We start from the raw sequence: 14,187 nt of genomic DNA, 5'->3' as shown, positions 1-14,187 counted from the left end.
CTCCTCTATATAGCTGACCTTTGGATTGCAATGAAGACCTTGAGTCTACTTTCTACAAGGAAGTCAAATACTCAAAAATATCCTGATCAAATGACCAATAAACGGTTCGATCGATCGGTGTAAAGTCCTGATTCCATGAACCAGAAATAATTGTGGTAAGTCGGTACAGAGTCCACATACATCGCCTATCTGTATACCTCACAGCAACTTGGACTTCAATCTCTTTAATCATGGTTTGGAGCAGTTCATTGACGAGAATGTATTAATATATACATTTACGATACGATTTTAATCAAAGTTGCTGATTTCAAAAACCTTAAAATTTACTTAATTAGTAAAAGAATAATTATTCACTGTCGTTCACCTTAAAATTTGCTTTATTAGTAAGAAATGAATTATTCACTGCCTTGCTGCGTGTTGAAGATTACCAATATAATTACACTTGATTGTGAAATGAACTTTTCTAAATATATTCTAACATACATGTGTTTAAATTGAAGAAAATTTGCTTTCCATGAATTGATACCTTACAACTTACAGTAACTTTATAACTTTCTTCCAAATGTATTCGAATATCATTACAGAGTGGAGTTCGGTTAAAAACACGTTTTATCTTACATTAAAATCTTAATGGAACCACACATCAGATAATATGAAACATATTTTTTTATTCGAATGTATTAAAAAATTACTTGTTCTTGCTGACTAGTGTTTCTACAAATTTTTGAAATTTCTTTTTAAAGAGAACAAGTGACACAATTCGTTGAATCTAAATCATTTAATGAATGACCCTTTGTACATGCACTGTTGATGAAAATTACAAGTAGACCAAAACCATTTTGTTAATAAAGATCTACTACACGTAAATACACACTCAATGTAAACAAATATTATTTATCTCATAAGCAAAAAATGCAGGATCTAGCACTTCATCATAAAATTACCAAACTTTCTATTTCCCTTCATATCAATAACCATTTTATGATTTTGAGAAAAAAATCTCCTTTTCAATTTACTGTTCCATCAAAATGAAGAGAAAAGGGTGTTCATTTCTTAAGATTTTGAATATATTATTATATATTTTGTAATTTTGCGATGGTGTAATTTTCACTTTTATAACAATCACTAACTTTTGCAAAAAATACAAAATATGCCGAAATTATATTTAATAATGTTTGCAGTAACTACATTTGTTTTACTTTCAAACAATGAATGAGTCAAACAGGTTAAATATTTACCATATAGGTTACATATTTACCATATTTTTGAAAATTTAGTGACATGTGGAAAACCCCAGGTATACAGTATTTTTTATATAATGAGGGAGTTATTCTTTGAATGTTACATTTCAATTTTGTGTAACTGGGGTTACTATTCTTTGATACATTTGGTGTACTATGTACATGCAGAAATTTCATGATAACAAGAAGATAGAAGAAAAATCGTCATACCACTTTCACACTTGTACAACACCTATTACAAAGATCATTTCTCATTTCAATGTCTACCAATAGAATGAAAAAGTGGACAAGTACTCATCAGATTAATTACATGCATATAATAATATGCCGTTTATTATGAACATGAATGATGTACCCAATATTGTGGTTTTATAACCAACTGGTATACATGACATTTATTTTTAAACAACAACCGTAAATATATTAAATATAGCATGTACGAAATATTGGGAGAATATTAATAAGGTAAGCATTGATTTGATTAAGAACATTTCTGATCCATGAAGATATTTTTTTACAATCATGTGTATGCATTACATTAAGCAATGTACGGGATTTTTTGGAAGTCATTGTCTGCCAAAAATGCTAAACAAAATACACAGCCAAACTAATACATGTACGTTTACAGATTATTAAGGTCTTTCGATTGTCGTGTGACGTCATCAATTTTCAACAATCGCACGAGCAGTATTCCGGAATATTTTTACCGTTATCAGCTTTAATTTTAGTGGCTAAAATTAAAATCCGGTTATGGTTTCACAATGTCTGCTGAAGAGAAAGACGTCTCGCGAAAGAAAAATGGCACATTTGCCAAGAAAGGACACGGGAAAAAGGTACTAGGTTTGAGAAAAGGTTTAAACTCGCGCTTAGCTAGTAGTAATGGTGATCCTTTACCCCCAGTTCAGAAGCATATGGATGAAACATGTGACACGGATTGTGATATTCCAGTGCACATTGACCACGACTATTACGGCATCCAGGAAGAGGTTATAGTGTGTAGTGATGAAGTTGATGAAGATTCATTTGTTCCCGATGAAAATACTTATGACTGGCGTGTGGGTAGACGAATTGTGGAGTTGGGCATGCTCGCAGACGGCCTAAGAGCTTGCAAGCTTTGCCAATTTCCTTTACAACTTCACAACTGCATAAGTGAAAAGAAATTTGGACTTTCGCACATATTAAATATAAAATGTGAAAACTGTGAGCTAATTAATGACGTTGCTACAGGAAGCCGTCACAGAACAGAAAAAGGAGGGTTGGCCTGGGATGCGAATACAAAACTAGCTGCAGGTAGGGCCACCACTGTGAAATTATATTTATGTATTTTCACAGGCCTATGAATTTCTATCAATAAGCCGATAAATGTATGGGAAGAGAAAGATATATATGCTATACATATTTGTTCTGATATCTGTTTATTCATAAAAAAATATGCATGCTCTGACAAAGGTTTTTGGCACAATCTGAGCAATCAATAGGTAAGCCTAAGATGTCTAATATATCATACTATAGCATGAATAAATTATTTGATCAGGGGTGTCTTACATATGTCAAAACTATGTGTGTAAGGCTTTAGCCATTCTAATAAGGTAATGTTTGATGGTTGTACTAATGGCAATATTTTCCATTTTGCTAAGGAATGATCAATGGAGGGTTTGGAGAAAGCCACATAAATACCTTACTTGCTGTTCTTAATATTCCTGGAATATGCCATAAAAACTTGAAAGAAAGAGAGAGAGAAGTGGGGCAAAAACTTGAAGTCATGGCAAATGCATCATGTAAAAGAAATCTGGCAAATGAAGTAGCTTTGTAAGTTTATACAACAATGTCGTTGCATAATTAAGTTGTAAAAACAAAGAATTGAAATTACCTTTACATTTATTTTTTTATGAGCAGAGTCGATCCCATTGTTAAGTTGACCTTTTTTTATGTAAGGACTGATTCACATGAGGATGGCATTGTTGTGAGCTTTGATGGAGCTTGGCAGAAACGAGGAACTGGAAGGGCATACAACAGTCTTACTGGTGAGTTGTGGTACATGTATTATATTATTTTAGGAAAATAATTTAAAGGCTTTTTAAAAGTTATTTTTACAACATTGAGTAGGGCAAACAAAATAAATTCTACCAGTAATAAAAAATTTTTAAATGAATTTCATTGTGTACAAATGAACAATCAATTCAAATTCATTTATCAGGTCATGCCAGTCTGATAGGCAACAAAACAGGTAAATGTGTTGGTTATGCACTGAAAAGTAAGAAATGCCGTATCTGCAGCGCCGCCAAGGAAAAAAATGTAACACCAAGAAAGCATAACTGCAAGAAAAATTGGAAAGGAGCGGCCAAGTCAATGGAACCAGCCATGGCTTGTGAAATGCTGCAGTCTGTTTTGGACCAGGGAGAAAAAGTAAATTACTAATAAAAGTTGTGCTCAAGTTTAAGATTAATTCAAAGGTAGCCTTATACAACTAACATACTTTTTTTTTTAAAGGTATCAACTCTTGTGATGGACAATGACAGTACGACTATAGCTAGAGTAAAGTCAACAGTGGACCAAAATATTACTAAGCGATGTGATAGTAACCACACAAGAAAAGGCTTTACAGCTTCCCTCATAGAGTTGAGCAAGGCACACAAGTTACTGCGCAACACGAAAGTCCGCTCCCACATTGAGAGGTGTTTTACCTACAGTATTTCCCAAAACAAAGGCCAACCAGAGCAACTGGCTGATGCATTAAGCAGTATAGTTCCTCATTTGTATGGTGTGTAATAAAAGCTTTATACAAATGTTGCTATTTAACTAAAATATGACAGGTTTTTTTTTAATTTTATGTAATATGACTGCAGATTATCTTGTTAATTTTAAACCATGATGTTCCAGAGGGCTATGTGTATATATATGAATTCATTTTAAAGAATTTATTTACATGTATGTATAGGTGAACATTCTAGTTGTGGATCCTGGTGCAGGGGCAATGAGGAGGGATACAAGCACAAGGCACTACCATATGGTAAACCCCTTGATGACAGAGACCTTAGGGAAGCCCTGCAGTCTCTTATGGAAAAATTCAGTTCAAAGTCATCTGAATTGGCGTATATGGGTTCCACTCAGCCAAATGAGAGTTTTAACTATATGGCTGCCTCAAAAGCACCAAAGAGATTGTAAGTACATGTTGTCTTGAATGTCCATACTGTACAAAATAGATATTGCTCTGACAATTTCAGTGTACATGTAAAAGCTAAAAAAAATTTTGATAGCTTGAACTATTTATAATAAGAATAATTTCACATTAGTTATGTAGTTGATTTTGTAATACATTTATAATACAGGTTTTATGGGGGCTCAGAGAGTGAGGGTTTTGAGTACATGTCAGAGGTAGAATGTATTACATGCAAAACAATTTGATTCAATTTTGAGATTGTTTTTACATCTTGTTTGAAGTTTTGTATTATTTCTATTCAGTGGTTTTAAAAATATTTAATGTTACTATATTTTTTCAGAATTAAAATGTATACTAATATATAAATTTAATCTTTATTTTACTTCAGTCTTATTTAGCCTTACAACTAATAGCTTATAAACTAACAATTGTTTAAATTGTGCAATATACATGTATGTTTTCATAAAATTGAAGTGTTTCCATTATCAATATATCTATTTAATATACAAAATTGTGCCTAATAATAGCTGCCACATTCATGATAAAAAATGTCTTCAATTGAATTAGAAGAATAAGTTAAAACAATGTATATGCTGAAGTATTTAACATTTTTATTGGTAGCTTAACAAGAGTTGTTCTGTGTCGCCGGGTACCTACACAATTAGACACATGAGACGTAAAGACAGGAAGATGCAAAGAAAACGACTAAGAGTTGGACAGCCGGATGTTAAACGTAGGAGACTGGAACTAAAGGCTGAAAGGCAATCAAAGAATGCATCTCAGTCTGTTCTTGAAGGTACGTTTCTTTATTGGTATGTTGCAAGATTGAAAATCTCTTTGATGTATATGTACATTAGAATCTAATTTATTTATTTTATTTTTTCAAAGGAGACACATATCAGACAAACATTTGCCTGGGGTTGGAAGAAAACATTGATTTAAATGACATTCAACTTAATTCCCCTGTAGAAAACCTACACACATATCCATTGGTGTTTTTTGATTTGGAAACTGGAATTTTAGGTTTGTGAAAATTGCATTTTCAGTTTGATTTATAAAAAGAGATAATTATGAATAATAATGGGCAATAGCTTATTAGTTTTTTTCCTTATTGCAGGAAGAACATCTGATATTATTCAAATTGCTGCAAAGTGCAAGGAAAAAGAATTTTCGATATATGCCATACCAACTCGTTGCATCAGCAAGGAGGCCTCTGCAGCAACATGTTTAACCTTTGATGGAAACAATCTGTGCTACAAGGGAGAGGCAGTTCCAGCAGTTCCTCCATTTGAAGCACTCATTGGATTCCTGAACTTTTTAGATTCTTTTAATCATCCAATTATAGTTGGACATAATATTCAAAGTTTTGACTTGCCTATATTACGCCACCATTTAGAAAGTAGCAATCATCTTGAAAGATTTAGTGGTAATATAACTGGGTTTTTAGATACTCTGAAGATTTCAAAAAAATCTTTAAAAGATGTTAACCTGTCCAATTACAAGCAAGAGACATTAGTGCAGACTCTACTAGGAGAGGAATATGAGGCCCATAATGCTATGGCTAATGTAACATCATTAGAAAAGCTGTATTACTCAAAATTGTGTCTGTCAGATAGAACATTATGTGAAAATATTTTTTATTTGTCATATTACACATGCAAGGAATCTTTAGAGCCTTTATTAAGATGCAAAGTTTTGTCAGCTTTAATGCTTCGAAAGTTGGTTGTAAATGGCCTCAGTTTGTCACATTTGAGACAAATCCATACTAGAGACCCAGAAAATGGTATTCGAAATGTATTCACAGAACCATTGACAGAAAATCCCAAAGCTGCAAGAATAACAAAGTCAGCAAAAGTTATTCAGAAGGTTGTTGAGTATTTCAGTTTGTAAACATTCATGTGCATACATGTATTATAGTTTTTTTAATCGTGTTTAATGAAACTAAACAGTTTTGTCGGACTATGTACATACGGGTACTACATGAATAAATAAGATCATATATATAATTCATGGTTTTCCCAACATTTCTTGATTATTTGTTGTGTGTTAACACAATTGAAGTTATTTGGAGTGATATGGCAATTATTTTCTTCAATTTAGATAGTTGGAATCGTTGAATTCAATGAAAAACTGTCAAAACTGTATAATGGCAACCATGTATAGACACCATTTTTCAAATTTTTTACCTGGCAAGATACTATTTTCTTTTTGAATTAAGATAGGATATATAATGAATTACAAATGTACCAATTTTGAGTGGGTTTGAACCATTATTTAAAAAGTTATAGACATTTTGATTTGGTGTACTGTATTTTTTCAGTGTTGAAAACATGAATCAAAATCCATTTTTTTGTTATTATATACATACTGGCAAGTTCACATGACTTTAAATTGTTTACAAACATAAAATAAATGATAATGATTAATTTCTAGTAAGATTTGGTTTTATTTTTTGGAATTAAGTATGGAATGTATGTGATGTTTGATTGGAGAGTTGTTGTCGCTATAATTGCTCTGATAGTGTACCTGTGTTAGCTCCTACAGCATGAAAAATATATAAGCAACATATAAATATTTTAGTTTGTTTTGATTGTTAACATATTGATCTTCAAATTTAAACAACAATTTCATGGATTAAACCATAAAAACATCAAGGGTGGAGAAACCTTAAAAAAAATTTACACACAAAATTTACAGCATTGCCCTTGGCTCAGTTTTTATATTTTGAAAAAGTGTGTGTTAATATTATAAATATTTAACTAAGATGATTTATGTGTTGGATTTTTTTTGTGTTTGTATAATTGTTGGTTTACATGCCTCCTACAAGCATTATTCAATGCCATCATCTACAGAGTGAGCTACATACATAAATGTACAAACATGTTGATTAATCTTATCTACTCTAAGTGGTTTATCATAATCAAATATACACCTACACATAAAAACACTCACACATACTTATGAATATGTACATGTACAATTTCGTCAGAATGAACAAACTGAAAGACAAGTCAATGTGACGATTTACAGATATTAGTGACTATAAACTTCATCCAAACAAAATACTGAACAAAAGAGCACATAACCTATACATGTATATAAGAACAAAAACTTTTCTCACAGACTAAACTGCACTATCAAAAATAAGTTTTTTTATAATAATCAGAAGAAACAAGAACAATAAAGTCAAAGAGAAATAAGCATAACAGGAGCAGAGTGCTAGGGTTAAAAATCAACAAAATAATAGTTCATACGGTAGTATTACATCCCTAGTAAGATGGGTTATTCAATGCCCGATATAAATTGGATCTAACTGTCGTCTCTGCATCTCTAGTGATATTGCTTCATGCACACCAGGGTATGAGCTTAAAACCAAATAAATCAATTCATACAGTGCGACATTAATGTTATGTAAAGTTTTAACCTGTGATTAAATGACTAGTGATTTTGTTTCTCAACTGGCTTGTGGATAGATCAATCACATTCATTCATTAGTATGATACTATTTAGTGATTTAGGTATGTCTTTAACATCATAGTACAAGTTCTTTTTGCATGACAGATTGATTGCTAAGCAAATTGACAAATCTAGAAGTAATATAACTATTTACTATAAACACATACCATATTTTATGAAAATTGCTTATCAAATAAAAAAAAACCTCATATTAATTTATATATATCAAACAAATACAAAAATAATATGTTGCCTGGATAAGTAGTCATGTTAGCTTTGTTAAAACTTTAAAAAATCATTAATTTTTCTATACAAAACGACAAACGATAATTGAGTTACATTTAATACGGTTATACAGAATTCAATTCATTCAAAACATTTCCAACAACTCTAGGTAATATAATGCAACTGAAAATGAAAGCATTTTTTACACAACCTGTACATTGACAAAACACAGCCAAGAATTGGACTGTATCATACATGTAGTGTAGTAAGTCCCTGTGACATGGACTATACACAGAGTTGATTGATTTATGGACTGACAGAACAACACTGCTGGGTGGGATCTTTGTCACCTGTCCCTGTTTGGTAGTTGGTCTCTTTATAGAGCAGTTTCCTCTTGTGTTGTTTTATTCTGCTGTTTTTCTTACCACAGATGAATCTCACGAATCTCTCCAATAATTTGACTGGCTCTTTGAAGTGCCTCGAAAAAAAAGAATGGCTGTGAGCTTCCTGTTAAAGTTCAACAGAGTTTGAATTCAAAACCTGCTAAAACATTAACTAAAGGTTTTGAATTTTGATATAAACACTTTTATTATAGTATTTGCCCGTTTATTTACAAAAACGTAGAAATTACCAGTGAAGATGTACATTTTACAAATAAAAATCACAGTAAGTTGCTGAATATTGGTATACCCCTTTTTGTGACATACAGCCCAAGTATTTGCCTCCCAGGTTCAATGTCAAAATTTTTACTCAATTAACAAAGTTACATCAACATGTACATACACCAGTAGATACTTAATAATACTAGCAAGAAAGATAACTCTGGTGCCCTTACCTGTAACATTTCGCTCGCCTCATTGCGTCTCTGTGCTATATGTTCCGACTCCTCAAATAGGAACTCCAGCTCCTCTTTCTTGTACAAAGAGCTGACCAGTTCACTCTGGAGATTGTCTTTAATAAAATTAACCAGGAAGTGCATGATCGCCTTGGGTATTGTGTCTTGGATGTTCTTTTTGACGATCAAAAAGTAGGACCTAATCAGGTGCTCTTTCATAAAAAGAAAAACGTCATGTTTTAATTCTACATGTACATACATTATGTTACAGTAATGTTACATAATTCTTAACATGTATAGTAAAGAATTATATCATAATTTTTTTCTTAAATGTTCTTACATTTGATACAGCAATGAATTTCCATTCTCTATTAAAATACTTTAATTTCCTTAACGAGTAATGAATATAAAAGTCAGCATGGAACAGTCACACTACATTACCTTATTATCCTTTGTAGACTCGTTATTAACGTGGAAATCTTTAGAGTTTTTACTAATTTCTAATTCCTGTGATCTTTGAAAAAGGTTTGCCTCATGAAAATCTGGATGTTTGGTATTGATATATGCTAACTCTATTACTACTAAATTTTCCACCTGAAACAAACAAATATATATCAAAAATACACAGCCAAGGAATAATAAAAAATTTCATTGAAAATAAAGATTAATTATAATGATTTATTGTTGCAAAAGGGAATACATTGTCAACATGACTTTAACACACAAATTACATGTACACATTTGCGGACCACATTTCCATTAACATGACTTTAACACACAGACTGTGAACACTTTGCAACCATCTTGCCATCTCAGGAAACCTTACTTGACATTAAGTCAGTAACTCACCATGCTGTTGGTGGGTTGCAATCTCTTACGTAATAAGTTAGTTACTACATCTACTATCTTCTCATGTAGTTTTGGAAACCTCAACATCTCTTGCCGTTTGTGAGGAAAAATATTCATAATTTAATGGTGGATATCATATTTTTAAATTTATTCTAAAGTTTAAATAAAGTGCATGCCAAAGTTGTAGTATGCATACATTTATTCTTTTTGGGCTTCTGTAAACATAGAAATTCTCGAAAAGACTGTCACAAAGTAACTTTAAAATCTGCTGTCATGCTTGTACCTACAAATACATGTATATCATAATCAGAGTAATATTCATTAACATTCCATTCAGTGTCAAATCTAACCTGTGTTCCGCAATGTTGTATAATCCTCTGCATTTCCTCGTGAACTAATTCTACGCATCGTAGACTTGGCTCCTCTAGACGACGAACCTGTCGTTTCACAAGGAGCTCAATCGAAACTTCGGGGACAAACAGAGCTGGTCTAGGACCCTACAAGAAGATGCATACAAATTATCAAATATAAAATGTCAACATTATATTTAAAACAATATTCATTCTCATTCAATTTTGAAATTGCTTTTGTGTTTTCAACAAATAGTTTAATTACTTTAAAGATTTCTTGGACTTCCTTTTGATAATTGGACTTTAATCTTTAGACCTTTTTTGACATATATTTTGGTCAAAATGTATAAGCATTTATGATTTCGAGTGATTACATACAGTGGCATTTCTAATTGCTGTTAGGATGTCCAGGGGAGTTAACCCTCCCAAGGGATTAACACTCTCTAGTGTTAGACCAAACGTCTCATGAAAGGTGTAACATATCCTGGCCCCTCCACATCTGAAAAATATAATTGATGTTTGCTGAGAATGGTAAAAAACAAACTTGAACACAACTACATCTACCTATTACATATAAATATCCTCCATGATTTTCTTTTTTATGGAATTATGTTTCACTTGTTTTTTTCTTTTAATATCTACATTCAGTAGATAACATATTGTTGTTACAATCACTGTAGACCTTTCAGGGGGAAACAAAATTTAAACAACATTGTTTTCTTGGTTTAAACACAATTATTTTTGGTCCTACTCTGTCATATTTCATCGGATTGCCTATCATTACAGGCCTGATTTGAATGCATGTTCCGACCCTTGGACTATAAAACTTATTTCTACTTTATATTCCTTTTGTAAACGTGAGACTGAGATCAAAAAGTGAGTATGTTCAAGTTTTATGGCCCCGGGGCCTGGTCATAAGATCACTTCTGATGAAGTCAGTTTTTCCTTAAAGCGAAATTAGCTTTATTTTTTCAGAAAAATATATTTGCCATTATTTTGATTTTGCATGTAAAAACAAACGTAATGATATTCGCGTTTATAATTTTCAAATATTTAAATTTTTTTCTAAATATGATTTTTCTTCTGCAGGAAATAGTTAATCTCTTTTGGTAACGACTCAAGGTTTTTTTTGTGAAATCGGAGCAAGCAATTTATGACGATATACAAAACGTGTGTTTTTTATTTATTAAACTTCTGTTTGTCAACTACTTTTGATGCATATCAGTAATTATTGAAAAACAGGTACAAAATGCCACAAACTTAAGTACATCGAGTCTGAATTTGTTATGCCAATTTTTCATTAATAATATTGATAAAATAAAGATCTAAATGAGGGCCATTTCTGAGAAAAAAAAAACCGAGAATTTACTGCATACGGAATTCAAAATGACCGAACGGCTAGTCAAACTTGTGAATTGTATTGTTTACTATTTAATTCATTTGTCCTGACAAAATTAGAAATACTTGTTGAAATTAATATTATCAATCTTTACTATTTTATACACATGTAACACCTTACAAAAATGACAAAAGGTCTTATTCTAGTCATAAACACGATTAAAACACTTTCATTTTATTCCAGAAGTATTAGCGTTTGACACCTATAACGTTACACAAGATGGCGCAGAGAGAGAAAAAAAGTTTTCAGTAGACGATAACACAATAATCCATTTCTTTCAAATTTAATCTATATATATATATATATATATATATATATATATATATATATATATATATATATATATATATATATATATATATATATATATATATATATATATATATATATATATATATATAATGGGGTTTTTCTCTTTTATTTCATTTATCTTATAACATTTAGAGAATGTGATATTGAGGGTTATATTACTTTCTTTACTTGGTTCGTTAATTATAAAAAATCGTAATTTATGTCTTCGAGGGGTGACTATCCTAAAACTACATTGTCGCAAACATGATTTAGAATATAATGAAATGATGATAGCATTTAAACGGATTTCGAACATTGCAACTTTAGACCACTCAACATACTATTCCGAAAAAAAATCTTAAACACAAAAAATTCCAGATTTTTTTAAATATTTTATCATCTACCAAGATATGATGTAATGTAGTCTGATAAACACATGTTTTACTGAAAGACTACAGGTATAAAATTGACGACAAAGCTAAACAAATTAGTCTATCCGACCAATGAACCATCAAACGATGTGCATTTATTGTATTGTTCATTTAAATTTATTACAAAATGAAATGTTTGGATACGATTTTCTTGAAATTCAATTTCGAAATATCCTTTTTCGTAAGGGCTTCAAGGATGATTCATTATTAAAACAACTGTGAACAGGAAATAATATTGAATTAATCATAACAATGAAAAAGCTTACGAAATATATCACATTTTGATATCATTTTCATTTTATTCACCAAATCCAATATTAGAAATTTTGTCAGACAAGATATCATTAAATGATATGTGTGCGACTTATATTATAGCTCTTTCCTTTTACTTTGGTCGTTTTTTTAAATCTGCACATGGAAATGCATATTAATGGTTACTGACCAAAGTAACATGATATAAAAAAAAAAGACGAAGAAATAGCTTGTAAGACAGATAAATTTGCATGACAATGACTCTTAAATTTTGGCAAGGTTCTTGGCTTTTGGTTCAGCAGCTAATTCAAGTCTATTGGGAAATTCAAGTGGTTTATAACATCATTTTTTATACGTGAAAATTCTGTGTGGGAATAAATAGAGTAAATATTAATTTAAAGCATTCTATACTTAAAAAAGGACCTTCGAATGACATAAAAAGCAAATGTTTGGGAAATGCCCTTGCCCTTTTGCTTAACTTTAGATAAACGTTAAATCACAACTTGAATCTGATAAATTTCAATTACAGTTTAACGTCACGATTTGAATAGGTCTAAATTTTGATGATCAATCCCTTTTATCCATACTTAAGAAAAGACAAATTTGAAATAGGCATTGAGGTATATTGTGATGAAAGGCTGTTTAGCAACCGAACCAACAAACATTTTCTTTATCGTATTATTGACCCTCTCTAATGTTGCAATAACTTATATTACAAAATAGGAGTAATATAAAACCTAACTACTCAGTATGACATTAGCACAAGGACTGAAAGGTTTCGGATTTTTTGAAAATCGGTCACATGGTTAAGAAAAAATGCTCGTGTCTATCATTCCAATTTATCATTTTCATTCGTTTTCCGTTGTTTAAACACTTGTCAAAATACGTGTTATATATGAAATGACAATTTTTTTTTAATATTTAGGTTCATTTCCTGTTTTAATTGTTACTGTAGGGAAAAAATAGGATTTGTCTCGTGTATCTGAAAAGAGATCGCATACTTACACGTCTATCGAACTTTTTCTTCAACAGGATCTTTAAAACATGGATATTAAGATTATACTTTGCAGTAAGTATGTAACTTATTTAACTGGTGGCAGAGTAGCATGAGGACATTGTTGTTACATAAATTGCTTTAAACTTAGATTTATGAAAGTTTCTTGTAATGTGTAGAACATTTGCTCTCTTCAATATAATGGTATCTAGCAAAGTAACTTTTGTCACTGTAGGGACGTTGATTTTGTTCCATGTGAGTAGAAGGGGATTTTCTTCTGATACAACTACTCTCCCGGCGTAAGAACGTTTATCAATATTGTTTTTCTTTTAACAGAAACATTTATAAAATAATATGAAAAATGAATTTTCTTCCAGTCTATTGAATAACATATCCGTTATCATATTTTAAAGGAAGATTTTTATACTTAGAATTGAGTTAGCAAAAAAAGATTGTTGAAAACTTGAAAATACACATTCATAGTTTGAAATTGAACATGATACATTAAATAAATTTTCTTATTTAATTCATTTTTATTAGCATTAATTTAGTAGCATTTTCAAGATATTTCTGTATCAAACAGTCCTTGTATCGATTTTTTGTGATTTATCCTACTGCACAGTCTTAGACGTGATTTTAAAGCATATTGTTAAGAAAACTCTTAAACTTAACTGAGTTAAGCAGAAGATTTCTTTTTTGTACTT

The 14,187-nt window shown here is 31.0% G+C and overlaps 2 protein-coding genes and 1 pseudogene across 2 annotated transcripts; 2 read left to right on the top strand and 1 right to left on the bottom strand.

Moving 5' to 3' along the window:
• The first annotated feature begins 1,875 nt into the window (after nt 1–1,875).
• On the top strand, nt 1,876–5,417 carry LOC128160311 (uncharacterized). The gene is made up of 8 exons (XM_052823608.1): nt 1,876–2,531; nt 2,879–3,050; nt 3,177–3,265; nt 3,439–3,647; nt 3,732–4,002; nt 4,180–4,402; nt 5,023–5,197; nt 5,290–5,417. Exons 1-7 carry the CDS (start codon nt 2,003–2,005, stop codon nt 5,072–5,074), a joined length of 1,545 nt encoding a protein of 514 aa, XP_052679568.1. The 5' UTR covers nt 1,876–2,002; the 3' UTR covers nt 5,075–5,197; nt 5,290–5,417.
• LOC128160722 (uncharacterized) lies at nt 5,092–6,833 on the top strand. Its single transcript, XM_052824069.1, has 2 exons — nt 5,092–5,197; nt 5,519–6,833. Exons 1-2 carry the CDS (start codon nt 5,092–5,094, stop codon nt 6,289–6,291), a joined length of 879 nt encoding a protein of 292 aa, XP_052680029.1. The 3' UTR covers nt 6,292–6,833.
• A 241-nt stretch (nt 6,834–7,074) lies between these two features.
• On the bottom strand, nt 7,075–10,149 carry LOC128160313 (dynamin-1-like protein; annotated as a pseudogene).
• Between the last annotated feature and the right edge of the window lie 4,038 nt (nt 10,150–14,187).

Source organism: Crassostrea angulata, chromosome 8 (assembly GCF_025612915.1).
Source record: "Crassostrea angulata isolate pt1a10 chromosome 8, ASM2561291v2, whole genome shotgun sequence".
Taxonomy (NCBI): domain Eukaryota; kingdom Metazoa; phylum Mollusca; class Bivalvia; order Ostreida; family Ostreidae; genus Magallana; species Magallana angulata.
The sequence above is the reverse complement of the archived record's forward strand: the minus strand, read 5'-3'. Positions and strand labels throughout refer to the sequence as shown.

What these genes read in the sequence shown, in the direction of transcription:
- LOC128160311 (XM_052823608.1), top strand. Translation starts at nt 2,003, where the DNA reads ATGTCTGCTGAAGAGAAAGACGTCTCGCGAAAGAAAAATGGCACATTT. An exon ending in GGCATACAACAGTCTTACTG is followed by an intron (nt 3,266 to 3,438) that starts GTGAGTTGTGGT and finishes TTCATTTATCAG; the next exon opens with GTCATGCCAGTCTGATAGGC. An exon ending in TCAAAAGCACCAAAGAGATT is followed by an intron (nt 4,403 to 5,022) that starts GTAAGTACATGT and finishes TTTTATTGGTAG; the next exon opens with CTTAACAAGAGTTGTTCTGT.
- LOC128160722 (XM_052824069.1), top strand. Translation starts at nt 5,092, where the DNA reads ATGCAAAGAAAACGACTAAGAGTTGGACAGCCGGATGTTAAACGTAGG. An exon ending in ATCTCAGTCTGTTCTTGAAG is followed by an intron (nt 5,198 to 5,518) that starts GTACGTTTCTTT and finishes TCCTTATTGCAG; the next exon opens with GAAGAACATCTGATATTATT.